Below are 25,943 nucleotides of genomic sequence, written 5' to 3'. Positions count from 1 at the left end.
TCTCACTGCATAATATGTTGAACTGTTTAACATTTATCAGGAATTCCAGATAACTTGTTTGTTATTCATCCCTGTGCTGAAATAAAACATCAAAAATGCTTATCTTTCGTTGTAAGCTAATACACCAGGCTCTTTGTCCATCCATTCAAAGCCGGGCAGAAAATCTATGCAAGTTGGTCCGGTGAGACACATTAGCTGGACATATTAGTTGGTCCACAGAGGAACCCAACTTTATTTTTCTACCATCATCCATTCTCATATATTTACACAGCTATTTTGATTCCAACCCTGTCAAACAATGAATGAACGGAGCATTTTTTCACAACGCACGTGTCTCATATCTCGCCTTTGTTAACTCCTAAACTCAAGCAGCTGTTTTTTCATCTGATGAATTATCTACCGTGGGTCTCAGTTCTCTAAAAGGCTAAACCCAGGTTGCGTGTGACCTTTTCCATTGACCACGCTGAACCTTTCGGATCAAAGCTGATCAATAAGAACAAAGCAACCCCTTTTTGCAGCGTATTAGATGTTGCGAGATGCATCTCCCAAAGGAAGCCGAAGTGGGTTGTTCGATCTAACGGCTCTTTGCTGTACCTCAAACGCCCGGGGGCTTTAAGTGTTGTTTTCTACGTGTGCTCTGTTCTTAGCAAGAAAAGCTTTACAGTCTGGCCTGTATTCGTTGCTTTTAAGCCCATAAAAACATCTTCTGAAGGGTCTTGAGTGGAAACTATTAAACCCATCTCCGTCTTTGTGAATTTTGTGCCTTTCTTTAAGTAAATGAAAATTGATCGCGGTGGGCCGGCGTGCTAATTGAACACACACCACAACACTTGAAATTGTAATTAATTGAAGCAAGTAAACATTGGACAAATGAAGTCTTCCCATTATGTTCCATTTGCCTGGAGGAAGTTCAATGGGACAGTAATTACATCACTGCCTCGCAATTTCCTGTGCAAGTCCATGTTTAATACGCAAGTTTAGAAATTCATCAAGATAATCTGCTCGAGATATAAGATACGTTCTATTGCTCTGTGAAAAACAATTTCCCCATCCCGAAATCATTTCATCTTTTGTTTAAGAGGATGGATTTCTGATCTCTTGTTTTGTGTTTAAATTCGACTTCTAGTGTAATTGGGATGTAGGGTGTAGATATTGACTGCTGTCTGAACAAAAAAAAAACTGGCAGATCGGATTTAAAAAACAATGCGATTTATTGTGTGAACAAAGCAATGCTTCGGCGCCGTACCTGTCGAGTTTCAGTCTCTGAGCCAGTAGTCTCCAGTCGGCTCCGTTGGGGCAGGGGGCGTCCAGACTGCTGCAGATCTTCTGTCGGATGAGGTAAGGGATCTGGAATGCGCTCGGGCCAGCAAGGGCAGGGGTACAGTTGTCCATCAAAAGGAAATCTGAGTCCAGAGGTCTGATGTCCTGGATAGTAATACAATAAAATTCTATTTATTATATTGCTCTCACAATTTCACATTTTAATTCAATGTCACATTCAAACCCATACATATCTACTGAACTACCTTTTGGCATACATATCATTTTTAAACCATTTAAAATCTGGATCTGGATTACAATTTAGATTCAATCAAATTCACATTTCAAATGTACTCATGCACTTTTTTTCGTTTGCACCATTTCAATGCTGTAGAAAACATACAAATGTCTTAATTTGTTAACGCATGAGGCCTCAATCACCTTTGAGATGTTAAAATCCAGGCTGAAGCTCTGTCCCTCTCCTTCCACCTGCCACACACACAGCGTGCAGGTGAGATCACAGGTACTCAGGTTCTGTCTCTCCAGCGTGAAGGTGCAGTGTAGGGTCCTCTGAGAGCCACTCCAGATGTGATAGAACGGGATCTCCTACAAGACCAAACAAATGTCGCCCTGAATTATTATTGCTCATAAAGACGCACGAGCAGGTCCAAATGGAATCTGCATTAACAACTCAGCAGAACGCTCCACAGATGTCCACTCAATTTTAATTCACGTCCATACCTAACATCCTGCACATACTCTACCCGATTTAAATCTCAATGCTATATATAATGATATTCTAGAGAACAGCGTGTTTAAATTTATTTTAGCAAAAGTTTGGGCAGGACTCTTTTCTACACAAAATGCACAACATGTAAGAAGAAATGCAGTTTCAGTCTAGTGTGAAAGAACTTGACTGGTCTGAACATATTGAAGGCCAAACACTCATTATCCAAACCCATCAATGACTTGTACAGAGGGATACAGTCATTTCGGGAACAGATAAAGCTCTTCCAAAGACGTTGAAACAAAGATGGAAACAAAACTCTTTAATAAGGTGTGATATAGCATTAATATTTGTTTTGATTGAATGGAATGGATAAACATGTTAAGTAGAAAAGGGAATCTCAATCAATACTTTGGTCCATTGAGTGTATAAATTGATTTATAGAAAGTATACATGTATATATTATCATTTATTTAGCATAATATTGCATAAAATGTTCTTGAATATCTGCACTTTAACATCATTTGCAGTCAAAAAATTTAATCAAATTGTAAAGAAAGGTACATTATATCGTCTGTCCTAGTTTGTACATATTCGTTTTGGCATCAGTCATTCATGAGCAACATCGATCGACCACTAATTCCTTCATTAAATTCTGCCACAGATGTTCCTCTTAACGTAAATGCTTTTTTATTGTCAGCAAGTTTTACCTCATTTGCTATCATTCAATTGTATTACACATTGCTCGTACTTTAAATGAGCCATCCAGCTTTGTAGATTTGGCATTTGTAGTTTTGGCATCTATCATTCAAAAAGACATGAATCATTCTTATATTTTTTAATATGCCAAAAAGCTATCAATTAAATCAGGAATTCATTAAAACAAGATATGTATTGGTTTTCTAAACATCATATGATTCAACGGGGGAAAAAAAACTATGTAAGAAGTTGCAATCGCTGCAATACCTGGACTACACAAAAGTTTCCTGAATCGGGCAAGAAGAGTAAAGTTGTGATAGAAAGCTTAGCATTGAGCATAAATGTTCACATAATAAACCTCTTGTCATTCACAAGATAATAAGCGACATCCTTTTCATTAAAAGTTTTGCTCATGCAGACAATAGATCCCGCTGAATTTGACAATCACTGAGAAACGCACAAAAAGCAAAGCCCAACACCTGATGATTTATGATGCTGCTGCTGCCGGTGCGAGTCGCTGAAAGCTCTTCCATACCTATTGTTGCCAACATTGTCAGACCGGTAATACTTTCTTTGTCTTTGAAAACATCCTTAAAGGCCAATTGTTCTCCACGATGATTTGGATTTCATTTATGAACATGCATAACTCAATAGATATTATAGATATCATTTAATATCCGCAGTCAAGAAAAACAAGAACTGCATTGAAACAATAGATTCGCTCCATCAATCAAACACAACACATTCAATATGAAAGTGCGATTAGGCTAATTATTTGGCTTTATAACAAACCCACGGTGGTCTTCTCCCACATTGTCTTATTAATTGTGTGCAGCGGTACACAAATAACAAAGATAAGCACAGACCGCATTAGACAACACATCAATCACGTGGCAATCAAACTGCACATCTATAAAGGACGGCATGATATGCAATACCTCGATCTGCTCTAATGGGGGAGCTGTTACACAGACTGAAAATGACTCCAGGCAAAATAAGCAGACAGAAAAACTAGAGGATGCACAGGTGAAGAAACATTTCCTCTATGCACATTTGTGCTCCAACACCGTTGGCTGGCATCTTCAAATCCCTCAAGGAGCTCTTTATGCCAACATTCCCCCAGAATCCAGAGAAGCTCCCGAGGGCCCAGCATACATCATCCAGAAAGAGAAGAATGAGAGAAATCGGCTGCTGAAGCCTTGAGAATTTACATGTTGGTCTATATTTAATCTCCTCCAGTGGGAAAGGGTCTTAAGATGGGCATAGTGGGCGAGGATAACATACGGGAAAGCTCTCGATTCTTCTTTTCTCAAGAAGTTGTTAAGTGGTAGACAAGGCCGCACATGTTATTAAGAGCAGACGTCCTGGGGTCCCTGCTCACCAATTCAGTCTATAATGGGCTTCTTTAGCATCCCTGCACGTTCAGAAATAGTCTAATGAGGCGAAACCAAAGAAATTTCCAATTATAGCAATCTGGAGGAGCAGCCGGATCACACACCCTGTTAGAAACCCCGGCAGAACATACAAGGCCTTCAATTTGCCCTCAAGAAAAGCTAGCAAACACTCACGTACATACAACACAGAGGACATTCATTTTCAAAAACACTTTAAACAAAGAGCAAAACGACAAACATTACTATTGCAATGTGTGAAAGGCAAGAAATTATAAGACATAAAAGAATAAAGAAGAGAGAAAATAAAGAAGAGAACTCGTGGAAATGAATTCCCAGAATTGTTTTACAAGGTGACTATATCAGTTTGTACGATGTAGGGTTGTCAGAATATACGGGCATTGAGATTAAAAACCATAATAACTGTAAATAATAATTTATCAAACTATTGCAAACCCTTGCTCTCTGTCTCCATACACTCTCATATTTTGGAAAACGCAAAATAAACCAAAGTAAAGATGAATTTGACCAATACTAATAAAAAAACTTGGCCATGATAACTGTAAAGGTAAAATTGAATATCGTGACACCCATAGAGAGATTGTTTTAGTTATTGAGGATATATTGAGGTTATATTTGGATATAATATAACAATTTATTTTATATTTAATTCATATTAATATTTGACTGTATATTATTTGTATTACATTCAATTAAAACTACATAAAAGTTATTGATTACTAGTGAAGGTCTGCTGGAAGTTAAGTTTGGACCACATAATGTTTATACAAGAACCCACCTGATAACCGGCGAGTAGTTTGCTCCTCCAGTGCGCCTGGGGCATGTCGTGGATGGAGAGGCGCAGGTTGTGGTAGCTGTCTTTGAAGAGCAGGACGTGAGGCTCATCGATCAATCGGCCCCCCAGCTGTCTCTCCATCTGCATCACTTCCTGCAGAGCAATGCAGAACAGCACAGTGGGTCAGTGCACGGCATCCCAGTTTCCCCTTACGTTCCCATAATGTCATTTCAAGGTCACACCTATTGCATTTATGCAGAAATAAAGTCAATACTGCATCCAAGGGTGTTGCGGCAACGAAGAACCAGGCCAAACGATTACTCAAGCGCTCACTGTTTGTGCATTAAAGATCTGCTTAATTTCATTTCTGCGCCCGTGCCAGGAGAGATTTGTACTCGCACGTCTGATGTTTTCGTCTCAGTGGGGTTGGTACGGCAAAGCCATTTGTTGCCATCAGAACGGCCATCTGGAATTAGGTAATAATATCCGGGCGCATCCTGCCTGATCTATCAATTCATTTTCGGGGCACATTTCTCACGCTAAAGGAGCTGAGGTCTCGCAAACACTCCCTTCAAAGACCCAGGCTCGAGCACATAGGAACAGTGTGATGAATTAGATGAGGAGACCTTGCCAATGAGGACGACCATCTCTCACAGCTTCCAAACAAAATATCAGCACAAAGGTTAAAAAAACAAAGGAGGAGGAAACAGGTGAATCGCTTCAGAGAAACAAGGTGCGGTGTGTATAACGGAAGCTAGTTGAACAGACAAGAAATGGATGGATGCTGGCAAGAGGAGGATGCTGGAAATAATAATTACCATATGTTTGGTTCTATTCCGTGTGAATGTGGATGCACATGGGTTGTGTTCGAGAACGCCTCTAATTGAGATGGAACATGGCCATGATTTTTATCTGCACATGGATGATTCAATTTTCTGCACTCTTTACCAAGTTTCAATAGGCATGAATTACCTGTTAATTATCCACTGCAATGCTGTGCATGTAACATGTCATTTGCTGTGAGATTAAGCTTTGCCATGTTCTAAAGGAATAGATGATCCAAATATGAAAATTCGATCATAATTTACTCGATCTAATGACTTAATATTTTGAGGATTTCTAGCTACTTATATTAAAGATGCACCGATATATCAGCCTATAATCGGTATCGGTCAATAAGAGAATGTGAAGCTGACGTCACGCCCATTGTTGCATGTTGCAGTGGCACCGCCATCTTGGGAGGATCATACTCCATTGCTATTATTGTTTTGATATGTACCGTTACTTGTTTTGTTTGATGTATGGAAATATTGAAAGTGAAAGAACCAGGGCTTTTCCTGAACGAATCTGCGTAATACTATTGGAGTTTTTAACGCAGCAAGACCGACCTTCCGTAGTTATATTTCCTTATCAAACAAGAAAAACAAAACACTTCATTGAACACACTAGCAGCCATCCTCTTAAGATGGCGCAACATTGAATGTGGCGTGACAATCGTTTAACAAGCTCTATAGATGCCATTTCTACACTATCGGCCAATAGTTTGAAAACAGCCAATGATCAGGGGAATTTTCATACTTTCTGGAAAAAAACATTTAACCATTTAAAAGGTCAGGGCTGCAAAGTCGATCCATAATCTCTCACTATTAGCAAAGATACACTGTAAAAGTGTTATCATTCCATTCCCAGACATTGATTGTAAAGCAGCCAACCAGGTTAGAGGTCAGAGTTTATCTCACTAGTCAGAAGGTTACATGTCAGTCAATGGCGTAGGGCACTCAAATCCAAAGAGTAATAAAATCTCTCAATGTCTCTTGGACGGACATAAGAGACTTTATTTGGCCACAAAGCGACTCATTTCACGTTCATCTCTTAAACGCAATGACTTTTCGGGCGGAAATTACCATTGCAAATTGCCGCTTGCGGACTGTGATCCGTATTCTGACCTATCAGAAGATCTAGCAGCCTGGTAATGGGAGACACAGAAGAGCTAGCCAATTATCCCATTATGAATAACTAAGAGCATGAATACAAATGCAGAAGCCTGTCCACCCAACGTATATTAACAGGGCCAGCTCAAAATGAGGAGCACAAACATGTCAGTCTTGGCCCGATGCTACTAGACGCCAGCCAAGATTCGAGCTTGCAATTTGTGTGTTTGCTTTCAACGTATGTCACAGTCAGAAAAAATATTGCCCTTGTCTCAATACATTTTCATGGAAGTTGAGGAGATTTACAAACTAAATATTACAAATATCGTCTCTCAAGAAAGAAAAATGACAGGTGAGATCTTTTTATAATCTCAATTATTTCTTCTAGACAACGAGATTAAAAAGATAGATAACGGTAACTTTTGCTTAAGTATCCAGCGTCCTTAATATTTCTTCTAAAAAAGACGCGCACATCTTACAAATGTCTTCTTTAGAGTTTCAAAAAAGATCTCCACAATGTCACAAACTGAACTCAGATTTGTCAAGTCTGTGAAAAGTCAATATGATTGTAAAATCTCAAAACGAACAATTAAACTGACCCAGATCTAGATTATTTTTCCTCTATAATCTACATACATTTTACACCTCTTTACTTTTAATGTATTTTATTCAAATGTCTTCGAAGCAATTTTAAGAGAAACATCGGAGACTAAATGAAACTCCATTAAATCCCCCAAACTATGAAAGAGCATAAAAAAAAAATTTTCTTTAACAATTGTAAAAAAGGAAATACTCTTGGTACCAAAGTAAAACCTTGGAAGCAACACATAAAAAAGTGCTATAAAGCACTAAAAGTGGTTCTTGGCTCGTAATCATAGGGGAACTACTTTTAGTGCTTTATAGAACCATATTTGGTTCTTCATTGGTTCTTCAGCAGTTCTTTAGGATGACAGAGGTGCTATATAGAACCACCAAAGAACCATACAGGGGTTTAAGAGGTTCTTTATACTGAAACGGTGCTATATAGCACCTCAGTCACCCCAAAGAACCTCTGAAGAACCACTGAAGCACTAAGATATGCTGTATAGCACTAAAAGTGGTTCCCCTCTGATTTTATAAAACACTAGGATTTTTTTTATATTTTCGAAAGTGACTGAAAAGAAATCTAGGACAGAGACCACCGTCTGACTTTTTCTTCCTTGGTGGAAAACCAAGAGCCAGAGCAAAAGAGAGAGAAACAGTGAATGAACAAAATAATAAAAAAATGGAAAGACAGCGGGAGCTTAACATTGGTGTCTTGAGGTCAGAATTGTGGTAAGCTTTAGAGAGACAGATAACAGGATTATGGGAAGCCTGGCCATAGTCCTCCAGAGCCCCCAGACCCTTCATCCCCTCGCAGGCCCGGACAGCTCCCACGGCGCTCTGAGCCCGAGTTCTGTCGGACCGCCGCTGCACTCCATATGGGAATACATGAGACTCTTATATACTTTATCTCACCTTGCCGTCTTTGACAGAAGGAGGTTAGATGCTCTGCCACCACAACTCTTCCAAAATCACACGAGAAAAACATTTAAAAGCAATTCAGACAAAAGGGCAATGCTGTCGTAAAGTTCAGGCTGACCTAAACCTGCATTGAGATAAAACGCTAATTCAATTCTCAAAGGATTCAGGGTATACAGAGATCACAAAGTCAGCCTTTCTAGACATTTTAAAACCTCCTTTCCTGCATTTGTTTAGAAAAAACGACATTTGTATGTCCCTGAAGAGCGAATGGCTAAGCGGTTAGTCAGATGTATTACTCTGTGGTGCTCGAAACGCGATTGCAAGTCTATATTCACCTCATGATGCTTCTGGGTGGTTGTTAGGGTGTTTGTAACGAGGAGGGCGGGACGAGGGAATTGAGGAAACGACGAGAGGCCGGTGACGCGAGTGATAATGAGTGTCTGCTGCGCATTGCACCGGTCTCGCATCTCTCACAGAGGAGATCGAAAGCTTAAAAGGACGAGCGACATTAGTGTACGACCAGAGAGGACTTTACGTTAGGTTTTGTTATGTGTGTGTGGCCGGCAGTCGACCGTGAGGGAGCTTTTACTTTTGTTTTGTTATTCGTTTATTTGATTAAAAGTTGTTTAATGTTTGCCGGTTCCCGCCTCCTTCTTCCCATTCCTTGGAATCTTGTTACAGTGTTGTTTCCAGGTGGTGCTGTTGCTAAGTGGTCATTGGTGTTCTTATTGGTTACCTATTGGTCAAAAAAGCCAAACCACCTTGACCCCTCTATAATTTATTTTTACTTTAGTTTTATTGTACTTTTATAAATGTTTTGAATATGTTTATTTAGTTTATTTTACTTTTCATGTTAATTTTAGTACATTTTTAGTATTTATTTTTACATTTGCTTTCATAAGGTTATTATTTTTATATATTTGAATATTGCTAATTAGATTGAATAGGTTCTATTTTAGCTCATTTGTAGTTTTGGTCTGTTGTTTCTTCATTTCCAGTTAATAAATGCCAGTGCATTAAACTCTCAGTTTTCAGTATATTGCGAAAGTTACATTTTTTTTTGATTTGTAACAAAAGTAAACATGTTTACATTTACAAATAATATTTAGGCATGTATTTTATTTAGTTTTAGTTAACAATTATGACTCATCTGACTTTTTGAGAGCACACTTTGCCACTACAAGACTTTAGGTATCTTTTTTGGCAACATCACAGAGCTTTTTAATTAAAAACCTATTAAAAATAAATGCAGAGTGCGTCTACCCATTGTGTTCCAACTGGATCACCAGAAATACGCTACAAGAAACAAGCATCATGCCATATTAAATTAAAATGAGCAGGCTATAAATGAACAACCACTGACAGACGTTTGATAAACCAGCTAAACTAAGGATAAAGATTTGATTTTAATGATACTACAGATCCATAGTAATACATTTTTCGGTCTGTAGCAGCTTAATCCAGCACATACAGTAAAGATATGATAGAATAACAAAGTGACTGACATTGACTAATTTCCGCCTGGCGTCTTCCGTGACTTCTCAGCCGTGAGAAACAGATCCTGCGCTTTCCGTTGACGAGCGAACGGGGAAAGTCAGAAAATTGTTCTGAATGATGAAGGCGAACAGTTCGCAGATGTAAATCATGCAGACATATGTCTGTGAGTTTTCTCCAGCTGGTGACAGGGTTATTTTCCTCTCTTTCTCTCTCTCCCACCCAACACCTTCAACGTCTCCACACTTTTCCTCCTCTATCTGATTGATAACCAAAACATGAGCAATGTGCAGACACACGTTCACCTTCATCGCTGTTGGCTGATATTAAAAATACACATCTCACCTCTGTTGGCTCTATTAAAAACTCATTTCTGATAAAGACTATCATTCGCTACGGTTTCAACACCTGATATTATATCAAACAGATAAAGACCTTTCAGACCCCGCACTAAGAATAAAACACAGATATCTGATCTGTCCACAGATGTAATATATTTCCAGAGAAACAGCAGCTAACTGTCGAAGAATCAGATCACACCTTTAAACAGATGAACACGGAGTTAAATGTTTGAGGTGGTGTGATACACATCTGTAAAAACAAACTTTACATTACGCAATTCATTTCCATTTGTTTTTAAACATTTACAGCACACATCTAAACACGTATTACAGTCTGTTTTATTGATAAAATAAGCAAATTCATTCTAATGGGTCTCTTTCCCAACACGGTAAACCAAAGGTCCAATATCATCTGACACTAAATTGAGCTGTCAATAAATATCGACTATTATCCACAAACCGTTCCCACAACTAAAATATGATGAACATGTCAATAATATTCTGTAACACTACAGTACAATATCTGACAAATCTTGAAATGGTCAGACTGCTGTATTCATTTGAACTATTACGTAATGCGTATTATTCATTTATTTGACTTATTACTTATTATACAGCTCAATATCTAACAAATCTTGATATGGTCAAACCTCTGTATTTATTTGACTTATTTCATATTATTCATTTAATATACTAATTACTTTTTATTTTGGGAATGCATACGTTTGAATGTCCAAGTGAAATAAAAAAATCCTATTTTTTCATGTAATATTGATGCGTTTATTGTAACCATCTTATCAGTGTGAGTCATTCTCTTATTAAAATGAATATGCCCTTATGACTTATGTTAGATGGCTTGGGCGGAGCATCCGTTAACTCTTCCCCTTCAAATGTCAGTGTGCTGCCAGCTCCATTTCAAAATGCAAAATGACTATTTTCATACATCCAATAAATTTGCAATTTAAAAAAACAAGCTATTTTTCTCATTCAAACATCTGTTTCACTCAAAAATGCGTCAGGAACCTGAAGTAAAAACTATTGTACTTCAACTTCTGTATGTTAGATTTGAATGGCTTGGCATTGACATCTTATTTACAAGCTATTTTATTTTAATATTTGTTTAACCAAATTTTTTTTAATATATAACTTGTATGAAAGCATTCTTAAAAAGGATGGGTTATTTTTGTGTCAAAAAGGGACAAACCCAGCCGTTGGGTTAAATTAACACAAAATATTATATTTGACCCAAGAGTGGGTTATAACGTCCCAGTACTTTAGGTTAAAACAACCCAGCAAAGGTTTGTGACATAATTTTCTCAATTATAACGGCTTTGTTTTGATTCTTTGGTCCATTAGGTGCCATGATGAGGACAACTGTTTAGTCAAACATCACGTCCGCGATCAACGGCAGGAGGTACAGCATCACGACAACACCATTTCTGTTCCTCCTGGGCAACGAGAACGCGTGCACACAGATGCAAATTATCCTGCGATGTTACACAAAAGGTCAAATATGAGAACTCTCTCTCTCTCACTCTCCTTCTAACCATCTCTCTTTGGTTTCTAGCGGAGTCAGCAGACAGAAAACACCAGCCGTAGCTCCACAGACATTTGGCTGCTGTGTTGAAATGTCTGTGGGGAAAGGAGAATATGGCACGGCTTGTGATTAAATGGTAACAACATTTGGAAAGAAGCACCAAAGGTCATCGTTCATCCATCTCTGAAACAAGAGGATATTTTACAATACGCTCCTGGGTGATGAGCTGGATAACCCGAAGACATTCTTCTGCTGGTGCACAGGAAACACGTGGATGTTGTTGTGCTGTAATCTGTATCTTCATGCTCTTTCTGCTGGACGCTGATGCTGTCAATCGTGCTTTGTTGAAAGGGCAAACGTTTTAGTGAGATCACATTAATATCACTGGAAAGGTCAGAGCTGTGGATAAGGGGTTAACATATAAGGTCCAACACGCTGAACTTTGGCAGGTGGATTTAAATTTGTGTCATCTGCAATGTCACCTGATGGCCATTTTACTATCGTTTCCAGCCGCATCTTTTCTTCGCATAAAAATATCACTCCTAAGACAGGATTATCATAGACTAGGAATTTTATATATACGCAATTGAAGAGATTAAAGGTTGTGTCTCTATCAGGTCCTATAACACACAAAGAGTGTCCAACTACAGTGTAAGCAGCAGTGGAGGCAGCTCCACTGAAATGGGCCGCTGTACATTAAATATTTATCCAATTGGTCCCATAAGACTCACAAACATATTGAGAGCATCTCTGTTGAAATGTCATAGACTCCCAAATGTCATCCTCATGATCAAAGACAATAGCTTTGTTTTTAATGTGCTTTAATTGGGAGATGAAAGATGGCTGGTTTTCTTTAGCTATCAGTCCCAAGCCAAACTGTTGATGGATAGAAATGTCTGTAATGCTTTACAGTGAGGTGTCATTTGTTAACATTAGTTAAGAACAAATAGTTCAAATGAACTAACATTAAACACTACTACGACAACTGCATCTTCAATTTAACAATACATTTATTAAAACGAAACACGGTGCCTGTTAACATTAGTAAAGGCACAATGAACTGACATGAATTAACAATGAATATAAATGTTTAAATTAATGAACGAGACCTTATTGTAAACTGCTATTGAAATATCCAATGTCTAAACAGCAAAACACTTGATATAAGTCGATAAGTTGTTTTGTTTTGTTTTGCACGTCTCTAGAATAGAAAAGTTGTTGCCCAAAAAGAGGAACGAAAACTAAAACAACATTGAAAAATGTAAGGGTTTTCTCCATTGGCAGCCCATTACTGTGCTTTAAACTAATGTAGCACCACTGTGTGTGTGTGTGTGTGTGTGATTGAAGCCCGGCGGCGATCATAATGCAATTAATATTCACAGAAGACGATAGTGGAGAGACATTAAAAAAGTGATGTATCTTTGTCATGACCGTCGCGTCTAATGCTAATGCTAATTCCAAAATCCTCTTCTGTTGCCGGCCGCAATTACCATAATAATTCCATCACAATAAATCTGCCTCACATCTTTAGAGGAAGGTCAAATCCGTATTGAAGAACCTCTTAGACCAAAAACATAACTTAAGCAAACGCGAATGCTCGGCGAACGCCGACTTGAGCAATAAACTGCAATGAATCTAACACATTACAATCTTACCATTTGTTAAACGTACTGATGGAAAGAAGGTTTTACGGATACACACAACAGTGTTTTAGGTCGTGTCTTGGACTGGCAGTAAAAATATACTCTTATGTTTTTTCTTTACTTCATTGACAAACAAACTACTAAACTACTAAAGTCCCTTTCTACAGCAGAAATCAATTAACTGAAAAATGTGAAAAGAAAAAAGAAAACTTATGTGTGGTGAGGAAGGTGGGACGGGAGTCGGGAGGCGGGGGAGGAAGAGCGACGGGACTGCTGATGAGAGAGGACCAGGCCTGGACATCTGTAGTTTGTGTTTATGTTCTTGTGGCCGATAGTCGACCGTGAGGTGGCTGCCGGTCTTTTACTTCCGTGCTATTGTTTGTTTATTTTGATTAAAGTTTGCTTAAATGTTCATCGGTTAACGCCTCCTTCCTCCCCTACTTTGAACTTTGTTACAATATGCTTTTAACAAAATGTATCTCGTAAGTTTCAGTATATCTGTAGACATAAAATGTAAATAAAATAAAGGATAAAATAACTTAATTATTAAATTACTTTTGCTATTTAATAAAAAAGCAAACTCTTACCGGTCGCCGTCTGTTGGTTTACTGATGTAATGAATCATTGGATAAATCAATTAACAAACGTGAACAAATCTTTTCGATCAACAGAATCATAGGATTCGAGTCAAAGAATGAACATCTACCTTCTAAAGACCGGCATACAGCCTACTTGCCATCTATTTAAACCACCTTGAAAAGAATAAAACACTGCATATCCCACAATAACATTGCGGCTTACCACAGGAATCTGTGTATTCGGGTGATTGAGGATGCAGCAGCACACAACGGACTGCCCAGAATAACTGCACACACCGCATAGAAGGTGTAAAATTTCCCCTCTGATCAAAGGAAAGGTAAGAAACCAGGTCACGAACAAAACAAACTAGCTCAACACTACGGTACCTATAGATAAACACACAAACATACTAAACATCACAACATCTTTATGAAATAAAAAAGCTTTTCAGGGGGCCAACAAATCACCACTTTACTTTGAAACAGCAGAACAGTCAGTGTTCTCACAAACGCTTGAGAGATAACTGGTTGGGAGGTGGCTCTGAATGGCTAAGAGCTCATTTTAAACGAACCAGCCAAATTCCTGCCATCCAGCGGGGCCCATTGAGCAGCGTTGGGTAGGGGAGGTCATCTTTTCTGGCAGGTCTTAAGAGGCTGGAGTGGGCTGAGCTGGACAGGGACCCTCTTACCGTGACAGTGAGAGCCGAACCGAGCTCAGGGGCCGCGGCTGCAGACTCTCTGCTTTTCATTTACTAATTAAGCATGCAAATGAAATCTTTACAGTCGGCTCAGATGAGCTCCTCGAGGGAGCCTGTTTTTGGCATTAGCTCACGATTAATCTCGATCCGTTCAGAGGGGGACAAAAATAAGCTAAAAACTGGGACCCCCTTCTGCAGAAAAAATGGATGAATACAGCACGGCTAGTGATTTGAATACAGCAAAATAACCGGCTTCACGAGAAATTCACGAGAAAATTGCTGTTGACCGACTTTACCCAAAGTGAAAATTCTCAGAATTTGCTTCACTAACCATTTCTTAAGCAGAACACAAATAAATAATTTTACTTTGAAAATTATCTTATATGCCGTGATTTCATTGGTTCTTGCGTGTCTCATGACTAGTTGTCATATGATAATTCATCATAAGATGCAAGAACTTGAAGAAGTGATCGAAGTGTCACCATATTTGAATTTAGCACTTAAATGTGTTTGTTTAGGTTTTAATGACCCATATAAATCCCACAAAATATTTATAGTTTCCATACAAACATTTCGTTAAACAATATGAATTGTTTGGATTCCTTTAACAATGGACGGATGTGCTTTTGGGGTCCTATATACTGTAAGCCAACAAAATGGGATTAAAATATTTGTGTTCAAATAAAGTCACGAACAGCAGGGCTTTTCAATTGGAACATTAGAATTTCATCTTTGGGTGAACTATTCCTTAAGCAATTAAAGACTCACAATCCCATCCGTCTCACCTTCAGCAGGTCCTGTGTGTCATCCATACAGTAGACACGGATGTTGTACTCCAGCGTGGAGCAGTAGGCGGGAGCGAACAGCAGTAGTTTCAGGCGTTTAGCGGCGGCCATGCAGAGGGACTCCCCCACCAAAGCAAAGCGACCCAGCTGCTCGGTGAAGACCTGACACGTCTCCGCCTCCAACTGACAGTAATAAGGCTCTGACACCAATTCCTCCCCCAGCTGAAGAACATCCTGAAGAGCCAATGAGAAAACAGCATGAGTACGAGCAGGAGGAAATGCAGTGATGCTGAGGAGAGCGAACCGGAGCGTATATTAGACGGATGATGCACTCTTGCCCCTATGCTGTTCAGTGTCAGGTTTTAGTTACAATGAAGTGATTTGGGTAAGCAGTAATGGAATGATTCGCATAATGAACTGTGTTCTGTGCCTAATGAGCCACTAATAGCAGGGGTTCGTCCTGAACGTTCACACATGACAGTGCCCACTAAGAGATATATGAGCTTACCTTTCTTCTGCTTACAAGCGGAGAACAAATCATTAGATACTCATAGACTTGCTAGGCTTGAGTTCTTAAAGTATTTGATAATACTGTTTATTTAAAGGCAAGGAAAACACTGCAACAAATAGATTTTACTTTGTGTTTTCTCTTGTACAAATGAAAAAATAATCAAATGTCTTGTGACATGACATGACATAACATAACATAACAAAATATAACATAACATAATAACATAACATAACTTATAACAATAAATGTAAAACATTTGTATCAGTACAAAGTTAAACAGACTTAAATTTGATCTTTTTTTTATGAAAACAAGACTAAACATCTCAAGTCAGTGTTTGCTCTCAAAACAAGCAGAAATATCGGAAATGTAAACTTAAATCAGGTTTCAACTTCAATTCAATCAACATGAATGAAAGTCAATAAAAAAAACATAATTTTTAATATGATCTACGTTTGTGAGGTTATTGTGAGGTTATTGTGAGTGGTTGCCAAGGCGATGCTTTGCAGTTGCTAAGGTGATCTGGTTTGGTTTTTAACCCACCGTGATGCGGTATTCTGGTGTTCTCCTTTAATATAATCTTTAAATCATACCTGAACATTTAAGACAGCAGTTTGCGGTACATGTCTACTTGCATACAAACAACAGACTAAAACAATTAAAGCTACAAATAAACAAAAATCCGGTCTCCTTATCCTGATTAGCAATGATAGTAATGATTTATAATTTGAGCTGTCTGGTAGGATAAGCAGATAGTCATCTGACCTCACTCAACATAAAGAAAGTCTGTATACTAACCTGCAATTTGATGTTTCAAGCAGAGATGGCGACAAAGGGGCATTTGCGGCTTTAATTACTATAGTCAATTGTCACATGCAATAAGGAACTCATTAGTAAAACTGGATGACAGCAGAAACAGACAGCAGAGGTGCCCTCATGTGTGGCTTTATAACACAGAGAAAAAGTATTAAAATGCTGAGAAAAGGCATTCTGTCAGAAAACGTGACTCCGGCAGAGCCCAACACTACTGCGAACATGCCGTTTCTCTCACAGTCTACGGTCAGATACAATCACATAATAGTTCCCCAGAGTGGGTTTAATTAGAGAAAGGACCTGTGGTGACAGGTCAACCTTCTGTAGGAACCTCATCAGAAAGACTCCACACACACACACACACACTCTCTCTCTCTCTCTCTCTCTCTCACTATTATCTAATCAAATACAGAGCGGCAGCCCTACTGTCATGCACCTCGGGATCCCGGCCAGGAAATTACATCCAGCAATCAATAAAATAAGCCACTATCTTCATCAGTGAAATTAGTATTGGCACTAGCCATTTTCCATTTGACCACAATGAAGTCTCGTTTTTTTCTATTATAATTTTTTTGAAATGGCTCGAAAAAAATTCATCCCGCGGTTCGATAACGACACGGACTATATTTCATTCTCTCCCGCTTGTGTTTCGCTGATGTGCGTCCTCCGGAGAAATTAATTGCTTTGAGTCTGACTGCCAGGGCTCCTTTCAGGACAAACTTCCCTGACTTTTTTTCCTCCCGCGTCTGTGGTACCTGGCCAAGAACGGTGACCTGCCGCCGACGGGCTATATTTGGGGCAGGGGATGATTAAAAGTGCTCCTCTACTCCCTTTCTAAGACAGGCCTATTCATTCTTCTGCCGGCCCACTGCTGCCACGCCGAGGAGCCTGAATAATTTATGCACGGTATCGAACATGAAAGAGGACCTTCGCTCTTTTCCACCGTCCTTCCTCCGTACGCTCCTTCTCTTCCTTGTCTCTGCGCCTGACGACTCTAACGGCGACCCGGGCGCAGTTTAGCGACATTCGGAGAAGCCATCAGAGGTACTGAGGAACTGACCCGGGAGCGGTCGAACGGTCGCCGGATGGAATGAAGAGAGCTCGGTACAATTAAACAGAGATTTAATGCGCAGGTATGAGCGAGAGGTGAAATGAGGGGTACACGGATGGAAACACTTGAGAGTTTTATTGTCTGAGAGACTATTTGAAATGATTATGACGACACAGACCATTTGCCTCCATAAGAGGCTGAATTCAATAGCGGGAGGATGTGAGAGAGTGAGGAAGAGATGAGAAAGGGTAAGAAAGGTGAACGAACAGCGTGAATTCATTAGCAGACACCACCTACATGCCAGTGAATGATAATTAAAGTGAGGAACAATCACACAAAAGATTTAAACATTGCAAAAGGCTGCATGTAAAAATAAATGCAAAGGGTTCGAACCTGCGATTTAAAGGGACGCTTCATCAAAATAAAAATCTGCCAATTTAAGCACACTTATTTATCACAAAAGAAGATATTTTGATAAATGTCTTAGCGGTTGTGTACAATGGAAGTCTGTGCTTGCCAGTGTTGTTCGGTTATCTACATTCTTCCAAATATCTTCTTTAGTGTTCTGCAGATTAATAAAGTCATACAAGACTGGAATGACTTGAGGGTGTGTAAATGAACAAATAATTATAATATGGTGATGAACGATCACTTTAAATCCCCGCAAATATCTACAAACCCTCACCTCCCAACTTCCTTCATAGGACTGCTTCTTCAGACGGATGGCCCAGTTCTCCAGGCAGGCATCGAAGCAGTGGTCCATGCTGAGGATGACCGGCCGGGTGAGCATCACACCGGGCGGCCCGCAGCTCACCACGGGGCTTAGCAGCGTCTGGCACCCAGCCAGGGGCAACCTAGTGAGGAGCAAACGGTCAAGTATTTAGCCGAAGGGCCCTGAATGGACGACCTAAGTCAAGCACAGACCAAAACCTTTTACGAGAAAAGGTTTCTATATTAATCAGGCCACTGCGCTGATCTAACTTTTTACTATCTGGATTCAAGACCAAGAGCAAGAACGCTGTTAACAGGGTATGAATGCATGTGTTGAAAATGGCCGGACCTGCCGCTTCACTCTGATAGAAAGAAGAAAAAATGAAAACATTTACATTTAGCAGACGCGCACAAACAATCCTTTAAACGCTCATGCCTGTATTTGAGGGTACTTACACTCGGTCACTTCATGCATTTTACTGATCCGATGAAAAAAAACGAATATATTTACATTTTGCAGAGGCAAATTTATGTGGCCGAGTGTAAATGTAATGTGCATGACCAATCGGACCGCAATCCAACACATCAAGAAGCATGAAGTGACCACGCACACACATCCACACACAAAAATCACGCACACCAGCGCATGGAGATTGACTTCAATTATGCTCAGCGCTCCCTGCCAGCATTTTTTAAAATCTGATTCACACTGTGCTTCCTTTCTTTGTGAGGCAGATCCGCAGATTGGTTCCAGGGACGTACCTCATATCTTCCTTCTTCTGAATGGTGAGATAAATCTCATAAATCTTCCCTCTGGGAATGGCCTCCGGCGGGATGAGCAGACTGATTCCTAATGTAAATAGGGACAAAAAAGAAAAGGTAGGATCATTTGTTCCGTGTGAACGCTGCCTTTGTCACTGCAGATCTTTATGTGACAAAACTAAATGCCGTTAATTCTCAGCAAATCCCCGGCCAAGGTCAACGGAGCCATCTGCAAGATGTACCCTTTAAAACTTCTACTTTATCTTTGCCAAACAGGAGATAAAAAAGAAACGGGAAGCAAATGGGGAACCCAATTGGTGCTTTATAGTTATATCAGAATCGTACCAAACTCTATTATGTTTTAATTACTGGCAAATTGCTTTTGGTCATAATTAAGTTTTTTTCTTTAATAATAATATTCACTGCAAATCTCAGTTTTAAATAGAGTTGGGTATCGTTTGAATGTTATCAATTCCAATTCTAATTATGATTCCGCTTCGATTCCAAAGGTTGTAAAAAAAGTGAAACATTTAGATATCAATATGTATGGTCATTTCGCCGGTTTATTGACTGATTAGCATTATATTCCTTTTGATTTTGAGCATACACACATTTTGTCAGATTTATTACAATCTGTAATACCATAACCTATCTACAAATATTGTGGTTAAACTGTAGTTACAGTAAAATATAGTACCATTGTGTTAACTGAGCTTTATTACAAATACCATAGCTAAACTTTGTTTGCTAGAGTAAAATATGATCACAAGATAACACATGCGCATTTCTAAACAGGAGCTGATAGGAGAAATTGAAATGTTCATTTTATATCAAGTATCCGATCCCCAAACTTTCTATTCCGATTCCAGAATTGGAATTGATTTCCCAAATCTAGTTTTAAGTGATATTATAATTCATAAAAAAAGCATAAATTACACACTCGCTGTAAAGCACATCCTTAAAAACACATTCAGCCCTGGAGGTTGCACCCAATCTGAATGTTGTTTCATCACCTGAGCTGTAACCTTAATGTGAATGATCACCTTTTGTCACGACTTGCAGATGATAAAACATTGGAGAATTTAGGGTAAAGCATCTAAGTAGTTCTCCCTTTGTGTAGAGTCCATTGCTTTGCGACCCCCCAAATAAAGATTTATAATCTTAATTTTTGAATTTTAATTAAACCAAAAACATATTCAGTTATACAATGCTGAAACATTCATTAATTTGTTTGGTGGTCTCATTTTTCTGACAGTGTTTGATTACATAAAATATATGACAAATTTCTATATTTCATTAAGTGCCACAAAATCTGCGGCCCCCATGGATCCATATTAGGGCCTCCAGTTTTAGAACCACTGATCTGATGTAATACAATAAATTATTTTTTGAGAAAATTATATTTCATCATAATACACAGCTGCTTTTGAATACCAGTCAATGAAGTAAATGCTTTTTGGCTGCGTAAGATGTAGTTATAAAATCTACCAGCAGGGGCAGACTGCTGTCACTGACCAGCCAAACCTTAACCAAAAACACTGGGTTGTAATTATATCTTACAAACTTATAAATAGGCTCTTCCCGGGAGGACCTAAATGCATATCTGCGAAACGTCCTCAAAACACCTGCCCACAACATGTTTATCCACAACAATGGCCACAGACAGCCATTGCATTTCTAAGGACAATGTCCTCAGCTCAGGGAGCTCTGGTTATTTCATTTCCATCATCTTCTGAGCCGTCTCTTTGACCACAAATGATTCATAATGTGACAGGCTGATGAGCCGTCTGTCTGTTATTAAGAAGCCTAATTGCTTTGAATATACTCTGGTGGTGTCCTTGGAGTAGATAGGGTTGCAGGCGATGTGCATGTGCACGCTGCATATCGGCTTACAGCGCCACGACTCGCAACTAAGCCACTGACTCAGCCGGCGAAGGATGCGGTGAGGTATTCATCAAACGGAGAAAGGGAAAATAAAACAGGACGTTCCCCAATTACAGCCATTTTCGTCTAAGAAGAAAATGGTCATCTTTGTCATAACACAATCATTGCTGTATAAATGGAAGCGGTTCTTTGCTTTCCCTTGTTACTTTAAAAAAAGCATTTTAGCAGGTGTTCTCGATAGCTTGCGTCCCAATTTACATAAAACTGCTTGGATTACCGTGTAATTGGATCACCTCGCCCCTCGATTTCAGGCCGTGTCGGTATAATAACGTTGCAGTTTAACAAAGCTCCAGAGCTGATTCGCAACAATCTTGACTAAACATGAAGAAAAAAAACACCCTTTATACCCAATATACAGTTTACTGTTGAGTCTTAAAATCTTACCAGTATTAGGAAGGGTGAGACGCCCACCCAGGAAATTGAACGTGCCATACGAGGTGTTGACATTGTCTCTCGGTAGCGTTTTGAAATACGTCTGAGAAGAAAGGCGATCCATGAAGGCGTTGGGGTCACTGGGCAGCTTTCCATTATGTAGCGTGTGGGAGCCGTTGGGAAGGGGCTCCAGTAGTGGGCCGTTGCTCATGGAGAACTTTCCGCCGACTTCGTTACGGGAACGCAGAGTTCCCTGATAGCTTGTGGTGGTGGTGGTCAAATCCGGCTGGATTGTGAGCAAATGTGAGTTTTCTGTATAAACAGGGAGAAAAAAACAAGTGAAAAACTCTTTAAAGGTCACGCTGGTTAAAAGTGCGCGGCACAAATTGATATTCTGCGCGAACGCACACATCCATGGATGTAGCCGGGCCTTCGGCGCTGAGAGAGACTCGCTCGTAAATAAATCAATGCCTTCTCCTCCTCTTTAGCAGGCACAATCAATTCCATACAGCGTTTAAAGAAAGCTCGGCAGTCACGGTTGAAATTTTTACACTTTAAATAAAGCCCGTTTCTGTGTGGCTTAATTCATCTCCATATTTCTAGCTGTTGTCGCAATAAACATTTTAAATACACCAAAACCAAAATAAGTTTTGCCAAAAATCTAAGTAATGTTACTATTACTAAATAACTTCTCAAGGTTAAAGGTGGGCAAGTAGAAATCCTCTCTTTTATCTTTAAATATATATGAAAACATTCCAGTAAATTTGTAACTGTGATGGTGGCACACCAACTATGATAACCTTCTTTTAAATGCTACACGTACACAAACACGTTTACAAGACTGTGGGCAGCAACCACAGGTGGCACAGGAACACGGGTGCGGGGATGAATGGATGAAAGACCGTGACGAGGGGAGGATAGTGTAGAGAAACAATAGCCTACTGCTGCGAGCTGCCCTGCGCGGTGCCCACACACCTGGCTTGGTGGGCTTGATGCCCATGGGCTGGAAGCCAGTGGTGAGAATGGAAGAGTCGGCCACATCTGCATCCAGACCTTCCTTCTTTCTGCGGTACACCAGCACCAGGATGATCAACAGGAGGGTGAGACACAGGGCAACAGCCACGATGCCAACGTACAGGGCCACATCCTCAGCACCTGATGCAGCTGTGCATAGAGAGAGAGAGAAAATGTAATTTAAACTTACAATGTATTTACATTTAATAAACCAAGTGTCTATTTACACGGAGTACTAATAGCCCGCCTTGTTGGCAGAGACTATTTGCACTAGTCCAATATGTGAATGGAATAGAGAAAGTTTAAGAATGCCGCCATTACAAACAGTGGCGTAAGGTGTAAAGTCTGTATAGCTGTGGCACTGGAGACCGGGGTTCTAATCCAGCTCTCGCTGAAAACGCTCTTTTTCCTTTTTCTATCAAATTACAGATCATAAAGGCATTTGTTTGCAATAAAATTGATTCATCTTAAAATTATTTTTTATTCTTAAAGTTTAATTAAGGTTAGGGATATGGCTTTAATATCTCAGTACGTTGCCATCGTTTTAATCATTTTATGATTTATACTCCATTATTATAGCATCATTTTTAACGCACAACAAACTACTGAGAAGCAAATAGTAACGTTATCTGCCACTATTTATAAGTACCTATAGCATATAACTACTTTTTCTACTTAATCCAAATAAAATACAGCTATATTCGGTTGTGTAATAGCATATCGCCATAGAATATTCACTTAGTGTAAACGGAAAGAAAGGAAGGAAGAAAGAAACTAGTATTCCAATACAAATATAGCCTGAAATGTTGGTGTAAAACAGCCTGAAGTAATAAGGCAAGATAAATGCTCTCCATATAATGAAATACCTAATTTTCTGTGTATTACTTTTGCATCTGTACTCTGACATTAACCAAATTCAGCCTGAAAGTTTTCGTTATTAGTAAACAAAATTACTTAAAGTGACATGTCTCACATTAAAAGGATGTTTAAGTGAATTAACAGGCACAGCGTTCAATAGCTGTATACATTCCCTGTTGTAGCCTCCTTTAAAAGCTAATAATATCTGTGCTTTAGTGGTTTGTATTGCAGTTAGAACGATGGGAGTGTTTGCTGCCAGTATGCAACATCAGCATTCTGCTGCTGAATTTATGACAGCGATTTTGAAAGACACTCACTTGCAGAGAGAGAGAGAGAGAGAGAGAGAGAGACAGAGAGAGAGAGAGACAGCTTGTGTGTGTTTCTGACATGAAGCAGATTTCCCTATGAACTCATATAATTTCACGTGCCCTCCCTCTCTATGGCCTGCAGCTTTATGGCTGAGCACCCAGAGACAATCACATCCAAAATTATTCTAATCAATTGTGTCGGTGGGAAATGGGATTTGTGAAGGTTGTCTCTGTGGCGTGCTGATTTTTTGGGTGACAGAGGTGTCCGTGTTCGCAGCTGGGAGAGCCCCGGTGGCTTTTTATTGTGAAGAGAGACTGCAGAGGCGTATTCAGGCCTATTTAGACACTCTGCGGAATGACAGCTAAAAGCTAAGAGGAAAGACTCAGAAAGTGACTGAAAGCAGGACAGTCTGAGATGTGCATTTGGGCTCAATGAATAAGCAACTTAAGGATCTATACAGTGTGTGTGTGTGGGCTTGTTTTATATCCCGGACCTAATCCTGAATACACACCAACTCATGGAGACTCGTTTCACCGTGGGGACCAAAATCAAGCTAAAAAAAGCTTTTGAATCGTACAAAATGTTTTTAAAACTAAAAATGCCAAAAGTTTTCTATGATCATTAGATTTAGGGGATAAAATATACAGTTTGTGCTGTGTAGAAATCATTACGCCTATGGACTGTCCCAACAGAGATAACAAACCAGACATGTGTGTCAAAATATATTGATATTAACAATTACCATGATATTCAAATGATTATTGACATTATTCTTACATAACATAAATCATTCAGCACCCATTTAAAAGGATAGCTCTAGAGGTTTGAAATGACAAGAGGGTGAGTAAGAGTGGAGAAAATGTTATTTTAGGGATAACTATACCTTTAAAGTTGCCAAAAGAGCCAACAATATTACAAAAACGTATTTTGAGAGTGATTTATCGACAAAAAAAAGAGAAAAAATAAATAAATTAAAGATGAACATGAATTCCTTTTGCAACAATAATCATATTGTTAAAAACTTACATCGTGACATTTGTAAATAAAAAATGGATAAAAAATATATATATATTTTGTGTAGTGTTAGGTGTGCTTTAGGGTTAGTCTATAGTAACCATTTCTTTTCCAAATAAAACATTACAAGTGTGTCCTGGTAAATCCTACACTGTGGGAACCAAATGTCCACAAAAATACTAACGCTAACTTGAAAGACATTTTTTTGTACCAATTAGAAAAAACAAGACATTCGTTATATTAAATAACTGAAAATGTAAAATGCAGAAAGCTTGCATAATGAAAAAATGCAGAAACTTCCTTTAAAGGGTAAGTTTAAAGTAGTGGTTCACTTCAAAATTGGCCCCAATTGACTTTCCATAGTGATTTTTAATCCTACTATGGAGAGTCAATGGGGGCCAATTTTTAAGTGCCATAAGGGACATCATTTCAAGTTGGTACAGTTAAAAAGTCAATATGTCTATAGAAGGTCCCCATAAAATACACACAGGTGTTCGTGTCTGTGTGTTGACTTAAATCAGAGTAGATACCGTATTTGATCTGATGTTAAAACAAGGCTGTGGGGCAAGTACAATCTGTTCAATATGATGCACTGTTGTGTACCTGAGTGCTGAACATTCAGCCCATGATTTAACATCTTCTCACAAATTTCTAGTGGGCAAAACTCTGCGTGAACAAAACAGATGCCGCTCAAAACCTTCAAGGTAAAGTGTGTTATTTTTCAGCCGCTAGCATCACTAGACTGAACCATACAAATGATAGTTTGGAAAAAGGTTTTTCATGACAAACCAAAGAGTCCAGCACAAAACTTGTGCCAATGCTGCAATTCTTGCCCGATCAGGTAGTTTAAAGATGGAGTTACACACAGTTTCTTCCAATCTCATATTAATCTTGAGTACCTATACAATAGTATTGCACACGTCGTATCTTCAGAGAATGTTTAGTTTGATCAAAACATAAAAGAGAGTTACAGCTGTATGATTATTTCCATAAAAAGATGAGCTGCAGGAGGCAGGTAGGGGGGACGGAACTACAGGACGAGCACATAAAACATCATCGCATATCCCTCCGTGTTATTTACAATATTCACGTACGCACCAATTGCCAACAAAACACAGACATTTAACTTGTTTACTGTGTGCAGTTCATGTCAGACATCTCTAAGCACTGGGACCGCGACATCTATCAGTTTCAAACGATCTC

General features: G+C 39.1%; 1 protein-coding gene across 4 annotated transcripts in view; it reads right to left on the bottom strand.

The window, feature by feature from the left end:
- unc5a (unc-5 netrin receptor A) overlaps positions 1-25,943 on the bottom strand; it is a 150,390-nt gene that overhangs the window by 3,808 nt on the left and 120,639 nt on the right. For 2 of the 4 annotated variants that reach the window (XM_056770282.1, XM_056770284.1), the window contains 8 exons: positions 22,488-22,709; positions 21,558-21,857; positions 19,230-19,317; positions 18,442-18,610; positions 15,384-15,617; positions 4,877-5,026; positions 1,702-1,866; positions 1,247-1,425 (listed from right to left, as the gene is read on the bottom strand). In XM_056770282.1, the coding sequence (XP_056626260.1) occupies positions 1,247-1,425; positions 1,702-1,866; positions 4,877-5,026; positions 15,384-15,617; positions 18,442-18,610; positions 19,230-19,317; positions 21,558-21,857; positions 22,488-22,709 (1,507 nt within the window). The remainder of the gene's footprint in view (positions 1-1,246; positions 1,426-1,701; positions 1,867-4,876; positions 5,027-15,383; positions 15,618-18,441; positions 18,611-19,229; positions 19,318-21,557; positions 21,858-22,487; positions 22,710-25,943) is intronic. The other 2 variants (XM_056770283.1, XM_056770285.1) reach the window with 1 other exon arrangement.

Source organism: Triplophysa dalaica, chromosome 16 (genome assembly GCF_015846415.1).
Source record: "Triplophysa dalaica isolate WHDGS20190420 chromosome 16, ASM1584641v1, whole genome shotgun sequence".
In the NCBI taxonomy this organism is placed as follows: domain Eukaryota; kingdom Metazoa; phylum Chordata; class Actinopteri; order Cypriniformes; family Nemacheilidae; genus Triplophysa; species Triplophysa dalaica.
This window is presented reverse-complemented; position numbering and strand designations above follow the sequence as displayed.